This window comes from Mugil cephalus, chromosome 13 (assembly GCF_022458985.1).
Source record: "Mugil cephalus isolate CIBA_MC_2020 chromosome 13, CIBA_Mcephalus_1.1, whole genome shotgun sequence".
NCBI classification, from domain to species: domain Eukaryota; kingdom Metazoa; phylum Chordata; class Actinopteri; order Mugiliformes; family Mugilidae; genus Mugil; species Mugil cephalus.
Genome location: NC_061782.1, coordinates 10,775,361 through 10,787,835, shown reverse-complemented (window position 1 = coordinate 10,787,835; position 12,475 = coordinate 10,775,361). Strand labels below are relative to the sequence as shown.

Below are 12,475 nucleotides of genomic sequence, written 5' to 3'. Positions count from 1 at the left end.
TGTTTAAGACCGTAGTATCACGATTTGATGTTGACAGGCAGCGTGCTCCCCTGGGTGCGAGCTAATTTAAAAAGCAGCCATAGAGTAGCAGATGCCAGATTAGTGTCAGAGCAAAGTGACTGATGCGAAGCCTCTTGGTAGCTCGGTCACATGCTGGCACTGCTGCACACGTAACGTGCATGGTAATAAAAGATTGAGTTCTACATACTCAAGGGTTAAACTATACTTTAGAGGCAACTTATACCACCTCTACAGTTTTTTTTTTCTTTATTTTGCAGTGGAGTATATGCCTAGCTGTTCACAGTTGCTCCCTGCAAGAACCGTACCTTTTTGAGTCTTTGTCACACTAATTTAATTTGAGTGGCGAATAATTCCATTACTTCCATCAATATGGGTAGTTAGTTCTGCACCACAACCACAAATGTGATGTGACCATAGACAATTAGGTTTCTGAATGTCACTAGCAGTTAGATGTTTCAGAACGGTTATTTACAGCGACGAGGAGTCGTAAACTCAGAGGCGATTATAGGACGATCGCTGTCGTAGAACCGCATGTAAAAATCTCAGGAGACGAGAGGCAAGAGCTGTGGAAAACAGGCTGTGCTAATGTTGGGTTTTTAGAATATGTGATTCTTGTAGTGTAAATTGGGTGTCGCTGAAGGCACAGATATTGGGCTGTTCAAAAAGGCCGTTCAGTGACGCAAAACAAGAGACTGTGACAAGTTTTTACCTGTGCGTCTATTTATGGCATTTCCCCAGGAGCTCCACTTTCTCTCAGTTCCTGTCTTTTTCTGTCCTCGGCGTTCTGAGAAAAGAGTAAAGGAGTTGGCTTTTATCCATGTTTTCATTCGGTGTCATGACTCAAGGGCATTAAGGTGCAGACAACTGGCTGTGGTTTGATTGACGTAGGACAGCCCAGAGAGACAACTAGGACACGCCCAAACACCCAGGAGAACACAATGACAAAATAGTACTCTTCTCTTGATCAAGCGGCTTTTTATTTTTTCCTGCAGGAAAATGACAAGTCTGAGTGACACGTCGGCTGCTAAATATTAACACCGCAGGTTGTTATGTTTCCTGTGATCCTGCGTCTGGGAGAGATGAAGATGCAGACGTGCCTACTGCTCAGATGTTGCATTGCTATGGTCTTCTTTTCAAGGCTTGGAAATGAAACACTACGTGCACACTTTCGTCAGGATGCTCTCCACATATATATATATATATATATATGTTGAATTCAGTCAGAAGTTATTAGCCGTTCTGAGCACACATGAAGGGGATTTTTGTCAAAACTGTCCCATGTTTCAGACAGCGTTTACTCCTCAAATGGGTGGGGTATGTTTGATCAGGCCGTCAGTGTTTTCCATGATCTTGCTTTACATATAGAATTTGTGCATTAAAAGCAACACACTACGATACAAGGAAGCATCTCGCTATACTTGTCTGTTGTTTGGCAGGAGGTGCTGCCAGTCACTGCCATACATAATCAAAAGATTCAGATGTTGCACTTAATACCCGACAATGGAGCCAAAGTTGTGAAGCTTCAGCAGTATTTTATGTTTTTTTATAGAATATTTCAAACCTGACCATCATTCAGTTGCTTTTGCCCTCACAGGCCACCCGGACAAAATAGTCAAGAGGCCCAAACTGCTGCTAAAGGAAAGTTATGTTAGGTTGTAATGATTTGCAAACAGGTCCAGCGCACAGAGAAACATCAGCGTTCTTTCTTCCCTACCAGTGACTGAAAGTCCAATATTCACTCCCTGTCTTCATGTAATAGATCGTCTGAATCTATTGTTTGGCTCTCTTGTCACCATATACAACACATACTTGTGTTTACTGGCGATGTGGTGTATAAATCTGTCTGCATTTGGGAGGGTATCATTATCATATCAAAAAAATAGCTGTTGCTGTTGTGGCTGGAAATGGAGATGTTGAAAGCAATGAAACTGACAAGTTGCAGGACATTAAACCAAGACTATGAGCTAAAAGATGCTTGAAAAGCTTAGTAGAGAAGTGAATGACATGTATTTATCTATTTATTTATTTGGATCCCCATTAGTTGATGTGTACAGTTGACCATCTTGTGATAATCCAATGTATTTTTGGGAAATGTTTGGACCTGGCATTCATGTGGATGTTAGGTAGACATGTACCACCCACCTAGACCAGACCAGACACCAACACCACATAGTAATAACACTCCTTGATGGCAGCAGCCATCTCCAGCAGGATGCAGCCTGACACAGGCACACAAAACCATGAAAATCAGCGCCAAGTGTTGACCTGGGTTCCCAAACTGATCAAATATCTATGGGAAATATGCCATGACCTACAAGACTGAGACTCTTCACCTACAAATGTAGGCTGATATGCCTTAGAAGTAGTTTGTTGCACCAGGTATAGAATAACAGTTAAAAGGAGCCAGCTGTGTGCTTGTGAGCCAAATGGAAGCTTTTCAACAATCTGGGTCTTGCGCTGTGACTCGCCTTGGAGATTTATGATGAAATGCCTCCAAAAGCTCAGGCTCTTAAATATATGAAGACAATTACGTATGGTTTCTTTAATATGGAAATTAGCTGGTGAGATAGTTGTTAGAAAATTCTGCTGCCTCTTCTGTTGAGTTAGGTCATCGAAATAATAGAGGAGGAACATTAAATGATTTTTTACTTGTTACAGCTGAGGACAGACTGACCCTTAAACTGTTCTTCATTTAATCCTACATATGCCACATACACTATGTGAGACGCGGGACCCTCAGTGCTGAAACTCCCTCTAGGAAGAGACCCAAATTCCTAACAATGCCTCTGCTGTACACACACAATTCATTCTCCATTGGTTTGGGGAATTAAATGTGACTTGCAGCAGGCGGGTGGATGTGTGGAGAGGGAGGGAGAGAGAGCGATGAGAATGACCCTAAACTATTGGCTCTATTTGTTATGTGGTCACTGAGCCTGTGGAGCAGGGGTGGGTGGGTTTAGTGAAGAGGGTAGAGTTCTCTCATTTTCACTGATAGGGGGGCTCAGACACCGAAGGAGTGACCAAAGAGTGGCGAGATCCAGTCAGCTTCAATTACGGCCCCTTGTAGTTTTCCCAGAGGTGCTCTATAGCGCCTTTAAGGGGAAATCAATGAGGTGACAAATTGTTGTGGACAGCAGACCCTTTTATTTCTCATGTTGTTGTAGCCATGCCTGGGTGCTGCTCTAAGCATGTATGCTGTGATTTCATTTGTCTGTGTGTGTGCTTGTGTATTATATATATATATATGTACAACTCCATTTATGATAATTGAATGCTTTGGTCCATTTGCGTTTTGGTGGTTTATTTTCTGCTTGTGGCTTTAATGGCTTGTTATCTGTCTAAACCCGTTTTAAACGCTTGCTAATGGGTATTCACATGCATCAAACTCTGACGTGCGCTGCTGCTTTTTTTTTTGTGTTGTTGTTGTTTGTTTTGTTTTTATCTCACAATTACAGTATTCAAATTCTTCTCAAGGTTGTTTTTCCGGTGTCAAGTCCCCGTCACATCTGATGGACGATGTGTGCCGACTTGCTCAAGTGTTCTTGAAAAACGTATGTAGCTGAATTATTTAGAGTGTTTTTCATGGAGGGAGAAGTCCATATGAAGCTGTCACATTCTGCTTGATTGGACGGAATCTGAGTTGTTCAGGCTGGTCGGGAAAATGTATAGTAGCCGACTTACTCAGTGCAGGTTTGGAAGTGAGAAATCATTAATTGCTTCTGTGGAATAACTCCACAGCCGTTAATTTGTAGCTATCTGTTCATAAATCAGTTCAAACTCCAGTCAACCCTCCACTGTGTGGTTGAAATATGAGGTTAATGTGTGAGTGTGATTTGAATTCCACTGAGCTTATTATCAGCTTTTTATTTCGCTCCGGTATCACGGATCGGATTTCATTATGCTGTCAAAACAAAGGCAACACTACCACAAGTGGACCCTCTCATTACTTGTGGTTTTCTAAAGAAGACCAAAGCTAGTATAAATATCAGTCCAGCAAGGGTTGAAACCACCAGACACAGCTCTAGTCGATGTTATCTGTAAAAGTAAACAGATATCCCAGCTAAGGTTGTGTAGCCTGTGGACTGTGTTAGTGGAGGGACTTGCTCTTGCTTACCGTTGTTCAGTTGTCACATTGTTTTCAGGAGGAAATTACTCCACATCTGACACTTGCTTGCATTTGCTTTGATGGACGGATAAAAGAATGAAGGCCACCAAAGCTTCAAAAAACACACTTTGTTTCAACTCAACGCTAATTATAACAATATGTCATGATGAATATGAGTCCACACTTTTAACTTTATTATCATGATTGAGTCACAAACTGTAGGAAACATGAACGCCATGGCAACTCATCAAAAGTAGAGCTCCCCCTAGTGGCTGGCTGCAGTATAGGTCATAAGCCACTCCTCCATGTTAATGGTTGTGACTTGGGCCAAAGTGAAAACATAAAATGCACATCAAATAACTATTTATATTTTTTTTCAAGGATGGTTTATGTCATTTTAAACAGTTAATACAATGCTGCTGTATGTTTCATTTTAGTTATTTGATACCATAAAAACTCAAAACTAACCCAAACCTAAAACCCAGAAACACGTAGATTACTTTTTTTTTTTTTTTTTTAAATTCCTTCAAAGTTTTCACTACATGTGTAATGTGAGTCTGTAGAGACATGGATGTAGTGTGAATTACAACTAACTGTGGATACAAACCGGTGAATCTACATTTGTTGTCCATGTTTGATTTTACTCTTGTTTTCTAAGCGTCTACTCATAGCCCTGTGCATTCATCCGTTTGTCAGGGGATTGTGAGTAAAACCTGGTGAAGATTGTGCATTACTATTACATGTGTGGTTGTCTGATGCCTTATAAGTAGTTAGTATAAGACTGTGGAAACAGTATATAAATTTTGTATGTGCAAATGCCAGGGAGGCTGTAATTCACAACAGCATATTGATGTTGCTGTCAATACTTGTAGTCCCTTAGTAGCCTACCTCTTTGTGTACCTTCCTTTGCATTCCAGCATTTCAATTTCACTGCTTGTTATTAAACCAACTTTTCGAGCTATCTTTTCTCATTTATTCTGACAACTTCCCAACAGGCACCCAAGAGGCAATGATATTAATGCAACACATTTCTCTTTCTTTTGTCTCCGCAGGAAAAGAAGAGTATGTCGCAACCTTCAAAGGATCTGAGTTCTTCTGCTACGACTTGTCCTTGAACCCGATTCAAAGCAGCAGTGATGAAATCACATTGTCATTCAAAACCCTGCAGAGGAATGGACTGATGCTGCACACGGGCAAATCAGCTGATTACGTCAACCTGGCGCTGAAAAATGGGGCTGTGTCCCTCGTCATTAATTTGGGGTCTGGAGCCTTTGAAGCTCTTGTGGAGCCGGTCAATGGGAAATTTAATGACAATGATTGGCATGATGTCAAAGTAACAAGGAATCTACGTCAGGTAACAGTACAGAGGGTGATGCGAAGACTCAGTAAACAAATTAAAACAAATGCAATTAAATCATTGCCATCATACAACACATTATTTTTTCCAGACAGTGTAATTGGAGTGCAAAATTGAATCATGGTGGTTTACGGTGGAGAATAAAAACAGAACCCCAATGGAGCAGGGACATCTAGATTTGAATCAAGACCATCTATTAAGTTACAGTTTACGAGAGCAAAGAAAGACATTTGTGCTCTTTGATATGTTTGACAAGAAATGATGACCTTTTAGAAATGAGTTTATAGCAATGTTAGCTGAGTTTTCACTATTTCCCGGGGCACCACCGTTGCGATGATTAATTCACGGGTTAGCTCTTTGTCCCTGGTGCGTCTAAAAGCATTCAAAGGAACGAGGACATTTTAATTCTTTGGGTTGTTGGACAAACTAAGGCCTCATGCTTTGAAGTTAAAAGTCTAGCACGGGCAAATCCCTTCATGCCTCTGTGAAAATGCTTCTCTGTAGACATCAATAATACTGCCCATGCTAGATTTTCATCAAGAGCAGATGATGAGATGAAGCCACAGTACAAAGCAACCCCTGCAGCTCAACACATGAGCAAAGCATCCACCTGAGAAGAGAGAAGCCACAGAGGTCAGTGAATGTTTGTGTAATACTGATGTGCGCCCAGCCATCGTATACTAAATAAAGTCAGGATGCAGCTGCCACATTGCTAGTGGCGGACCGTCCTTGGACATGACCCAGTCTGTCAGACCTATGAGCAATATGAAAAGACGGAAGAAGTGTTGAGGAATGCATCAACATGTTGTCTGTGATTTAGGAATTGGCTTCCCTTTCTCAACTGATGCAATTCTCTGAGTCAGGTGATGGCTAGCTAAATTCTGCCACCACAAGGGCAAAATCTTGATCACTGCTTCTATTTCTTCTACTTGGGGGCTGTTTTAATACAATGTGAAGTTTCCTTCGATACTCCAGGGCTGCATCAGCAACAGGTCCAAGTCTAAGTTGGCGACTTGGTATTTGGGATCTAACCCCAGCTGAGCAAACAACTCCTCATGGGTGTTTCATGAAGAAACCTGAACACTAACAGGCTGCGTGAAAACTAAGCTTATGACCTAGTCAGTCCTACTTAATCATGTCCACAATCGGTTTCCATCTGGGTAAAGTGAGTCTGGATCATAGTCCGGGTCCACGTCATAGCAGAGTGCCTTTTTAACAGGGAACGTCTCTCACATATGATGTTGATTCATCTGAAAACATGAAAACATCACCGGGATTTAACACATTTTCTTCATGGAAGAAGCACATGGTTGCAAGAGCAAATCTGGAAGAACCCCCTCTTTTAAGGAGATAAAATCAGCAAGTCAAATCCAAGAATGGTCACATATCCAGAAACCAAGAAGTAGCCAAAAAGTCTTCCTCTGGGACATATAGACAAAGGCTTCCAGGTCAATTCAGTCCAGGATCTGTTTCAGGTCAAGTTAAGCCCACGTGACTGCAGCGTATTTGGTGTGCAGACAAACCCATACACTATCTGGGTCCGTGTATGTTTTGCTCATTGGATTTTCTGTTCAGAAGAGGATATTAAAAAAGGAAAATGAGTGGCTACTTGATTTTCATTTTAAAATTCCAGAATTAAAATTCAAAGCATTTTTCATTTCCAGGGTCAGGAGGGATGAACAAGCTTTTAAAAACTGGCTGATTTTCATTTTCTGTTTCTAAAAACAAAAAATTAAATTGTTAGAAGACAGAAACAAAAAAACATCTGTTTCTTTGGCAACTTTTGGTCGCACTAAATGAAAAGACAGGCGTTTATTTGTTTCTGGCTTCTAACAATTTTTTTGTTTTTGGAAACAGAAAATGGAAAAAAAAGACTATTTTTAAAGGTTTGGTCATCCCTCTTGACCCTGGTAATGAAAAATGCTTTGAATTTGAATTTTTGAATTTTAAAATTATAAATCAAATAACCACTAATTTTTCGTTTTTTAATATCCTCCTCTGAATGGAAAATCCAATGACCAAAACATATGCGGACCTATCTGGGCACCCACACAGAGATGTGGTTTGTTTGTAGCAGCAACAGTGCAATGATCTTGTATGGGGATAATGACTATTTCCAAAGGGCTTTCTGAGCTACGTTTGTCCAGGTTTCAGATATGTACATCGGTCATGTAGACCTGTATGGACTGTGCATCAGCACATCAACATACGATTTTCAAAATAGTTTACAGACAAGTACAACTTCAAACTCTAGATTTGTTCCTGCTCATTTAGTGGGAAATGTTTATCTTCACCTCAGCACCAGAGCTGCTCCTTTTGCACAATCAGCAAATTGATTATTGGCAAACCTAAGGATTTGGCCAGCTCGAACGTTCACTGCATTCAAAGTGAGAAAGAAAACCAAGCATATTGAGTGCATGCACTGCGGGGGAATCAAAATTGCCATCCTCCTCATTCTGTGTGAGGGTCTTCTTTGCTTTGTCTCATTGCAGTAAAGTGATCCTAAAGTTCATCAATAAGACCAAACGGAGGTAAAGTATTGTATGAGCGCTGGAAAGTCTTCTACACTGGATTGGTCTAAAGCCTAAGTACAGAAGACAAATATGAATATCAATACAAACAACAACACTTCAAAGTGGTCTTGAACTTGGGACTTTCTTAATGAGGGTCAACTGATGTTCTTTAGGCATTCTTTCTTAGAAACCATTTGATGTCTGTCAATCATAACCTTTTGTAAGGACTTGGGAAAGAAAGTTATTTTTTCTGCTTCAGTGGTCTGGTCACATAAAGAAAATGGTGCAAAAACACCACGAGGAACTCAGGGAGTCACTGGTTGAGCTCTAGCACCTCTTATTGAGCATTCTTGTTATTTCCTTGGTCTGCTTTTTTCTTGTTAAACTTATTTTGCCCTTTTTTCTCTATGTTACTAACATGCTTTGGAAACTAACTAACATCATTCATGGAATGTGTCATTCTACTAACCAGTATGGTTTTTGCCGTTTAACAATGTACTAACAGTATTGACCATCATATATTATTTGAGTAACAATCGTTATTCTGTTCACAGTTTTTAATTTCCTTTCTCCCCCCTTTTCCACAAAGCACTCAGGCATTGGACACGCTATGGTAAACAAACTACATTGTTCGGTAGATATCATTCTAATTGTTTCTTAGTTTGGGTTTGCCGTGTGTTTCTTTTCTTTCTTTTTTACTGTAGACGTCATTTACAAAAAAAGGGAAATTGCGGTTGGTACACTTCTGCTTACTTTTCGAATCCTTTTTTAATTTCGTAGTTCATTCATTCGTTTCTTCCTCTTTATTTCACCTGTTTCCTGTCCAATTCTGTTTGATCCACCTTTTTAGGAGCATCATTTCCAGCCTTTTGCATCAAGCTGTGGTTAATAATGAGGACCTTCTCCTGTCAGGCTGGCCTGATGCTCTTTGGCTCAGCCAGTCGTATCCCCCATTCACTTTGCATGGCATGCACTGTGACTACTTGTTGCAAATGTCACTCTGCCCATTTGTCGACGTGACTGTGAAAGTTGAGCTATGTTCGTAATTTCTTCTCCGGTGCCTTTGTGGCTTTGTAGTGTCCACGAGCTTTTGCATGTAACTGACACAGTGTCAACAATACTGATTCTGTATCCCAATCAAGAAGTTGGGAACATTTTCTTTTTGTATACGAGCATACAAAAAGAAAAGACGAATGCATGTTTTTTTTTTTTATCTCTACTACCTTCAGTCACAGTCATATACTAAAAGTTGATTGTGCTATTCATAGCATGTGCTCCTTTTCTAACCAAGTGGCACGATTTATTTTGTAGAATTCCTGGACGTACTAATAAAGAATAACAGTTGAACTAACCTAGATTACATTTTACTAACACCATTTTTGTGTCTGCTAAAGTACTTTTAAGTTGCAGTAGGGACAATACTAACACTGTAGTACGGGCAGATCACTAACTCTCTAACTAGAATAGCATTCCTTTGAAGGCTTGCAGTCTTCCAACTAATCAAACTGGACAAAATAATGAGAAAAAAACAAGAAAAAAGTCAATGAAAACAGACATGAAAATGGGTTGCGGAATAAACAAGCATATAGGGAATTCCGTCTTAGACGACAAGAAAGAAAGGCAATGACACTGCAGTCTATAGGCTGTCTGAGTATAGCGTGTCCTTTCCCTGTGCTTTGTTGTCTAGGTAACAATATCCGTGGATGGGATTCTGACCACCACAGGATATACACAAGAGGACTACACCATGCTAGGCTCTGATGACTTTTTCTATGTTGGCGGGAGTCCTAGCACAGCTGACCTGCCTGGATCTCCAGTTAGCAACAACTTCATGGGCTGCCTGAAGGAGGTAAACACTACTTCTTTCTGTGCGAGCTCTGAGGCTGGTGGGTGTCTAGGATATGACTGGCTTCACCTTAGGACTCCAAAACAGGCCTTTCCACCCACACGCTGACCTGTCTCAGCCTCAGCACTTTGCTTTGGTTTGCTTCTCCGCTTTTCCTCACACACTCGACAACTCAAACTTTTTCCGACACAGATTCTTTCCACTTCTGCTCCAGTCCGTCCGCATACGTTGCTATACACACACATATACACACGCAAATACACACACACACACACACACACAGGGTAAATCACACACCCACACATATAGAGCTCTGTCTTGGAGTGGAATTTACCAAAGGCTTCATACGGCTCTGTCAGGTGCACTTCAAAGAGGAGCAATGATCCAGAGATCAGGGAGTTGAATTTTCATGAGCAGTGAGGCAACTGACATACTTAACACATCACTAATCCTTGAGTATATTCTGTACCACACTGATATTATCTTAGACCACCTGTCTAATGACTGACCCTATATGGTTTTGATGTCAGCAGTATGTGTGCTTATACAAAGGTAACTTCAAAGAGCTTCAAAATGTCTCCTTGAATGTATGAAGAATATACATCCGTTTGACATGTATGCTTTCAGCTGATGCACTGAATTCAGCACATTCTTTATTCTGGATGACAAGAAGAGTAACAAGCCATTTGAATCATGATTTACAGTACATTATATCATTTGTCAGTTGCCCCTTTACCTATGAGTTGTAGTATTCAAGAATCCTGCATGTTGTGTGCACATTATCCCAAGAGATGATGCCAGAAAGGAGGAGGTAATTTCTGCACCAGAGGGTCATAAGATATAACTTTCACTGGAAGCTGAACGGTGGATTTTTTTAAAAATATTTTTACTGGTTAATAGGGATTCTGACCTACAGCATTTACTTCAGAAATCACTGGGGGTATATAAACAAAAAATAATCATCAAAGTATTGCAAAGTGATCCATTCATTAATCTTTTCATTTTAAAAAAAAGAATGTTTTCCCTTTTCCTCTGCGCTCTGCCTTTTTCTCTTGTGTAGTTTCACTTGCACCTTTGGTGTCCTATATTGTATCTTACCTCAAGCACAAGCTGACATCCTTGGTGAACCTCTTGGAGAGGTCTGAAGCAACTCTCTTTAATGAGCAGACAGGGTGTGGACCGCATGTCCACATGGCGAGCTCAGCTCATTAGACGCCTGGTTGTTAAGGGGTCTTACTTAACTACATGTCTCTCGGGTGCTGCAGATGTGGTGACAACAGGACTGGAATAGGTGCTCCCCGAGCATGGTCATCCACCCCACTGAGCTACCCTGTTTCTGCTCTTGGCAAGCCCTACCCTAGCGGCTACTCTCACTATCCGGAGATCGATGTATTGACCTGCTCAGAAACTTAAAATATGGTGCCGAGCTGTGATAGCCCCCTAGAGGAGTGAGACACAGCATATCTCCCCCACTTTTATTTGCTCATGGTGTCATTTAATAGTCCTCACTGAGTATTACCAAACAAATGCAGACATCAAGATCAAATAAATATGAAACCAAGGACATATACTGTAAAATCCATAGTTTCTTTAATCTGGTTGAGTTTTAATTTAATTTATGACATTTTAGTACTTGACAAGTGACTCATCCACACTGTTAAATTAAACAAAGTCCCGTCTCCGGTCATCTTAGGTTGTGATAGCATATGAGCAGTGGTTCAAAAGCGTGTGTTGTGGTCCCTGATTGATGTCCACAAATGGCTCGTTGCAGCACTTGTGTGCCGGTTCCAGTCTGAGCTGCCACGCCTGCCTTTTGGTTCTGATGGCAAAACAAACGGCGGTGCAGTAATAGCTCAGTTGTCACATCCCTAGTTTGATGACAAATTAGTGCAGCAGTACTAGTGCAGCACCGGTCATAGCTCAGACCAAAGCTCCTTTGACTCAGAAAGGTGCCCTTTGTCTTAACCATAAAAAAAATTGATTTAGGTTCATTGGCCGTATCTGTTGCACCTCCGTCTGCATGACTCAAGCCCAGAAGGCGCAGATATCGTAATTTATTCTGTTTGTCATACCTGAGAACACACTGTACATTTTTCCTAAAGCGAAGATAAAGACGTGTGAATAAAAACTTGGCATTATGCGTTTCCAGATTTCCTTGCAGATAAATGCGCTCTGATACAGTCAGTCACAAATCATTTAAAAAGACTTGCCTAATTCTGACGCACCCTGAGCTCTGTGTACCTGAACAGTTAGACACAGTAGATCTGACTCAGTGATAAACATAATGCTCCATGCAAATGCAATCCCATCGGAGGTGTCCCCGTTTTCAGGTGGATGCTTAGCATGACAGCGAGTAAAAAGCATGGCTAGTGTTTTCCACAGCTGTAGCTCATTTGATTTGGCCCAATGGAACCAACATAGATGAACCATTGCAACTCTTTTGTTATGTAAATACATACGCATGCTTTAGCCATAATGGTGTTATCCATCATTTGATGACCTTATCTACCAATTAGTAGTACTGGAGCAGTGTGGAAGAGATCATTGACTGTGCTCTCTGGGGGTAGCTGTTATTAGTTACTCCTTTATTCTCCCTCTATTGACATCTTTGTCTTTGCTGTCTTTATGATATT

The 12,475-nt window shown here is 40.8% G+C and overlaps 1 protein-coding gene across 33 annotated transcripts in view; it reads left to right on the top strand.

Annotated features, from left to right (window-relative positions):
• LOC125019307 (neurexin-1a) overlaps positions 1-12,475 on the top strand; it is a 238,328-nt gene that overhangs the window by 79,457 nt on the left and 146,396 nt on the right. For 24 of the 33 annotated variants that reach the window (XM_047604028.1, XM_047604009.1, XM_047604026.1 and 21 more), the window contains 3 exons: positions 5,179-5,480; positions 8,586-8,609; positions 9,684-9,845. In XM_047604028.1, coding sequence (XP_047459984.1) covers positions 5,179-5,480; positions 8,586-8,609; positions 9,684-9,845 — 488 coding nt within the window. The remainder of the gene's footprint in view (positions 1-5,178; positions 5,481-8,585; positions 8,610-9,683; positions 9,846-12,475) is intronic. The other 9 variants (XM_047604034.1, XM_047604032.1, XM_047604031.1 and 6 more) reach the window with 1 other exon arrangement.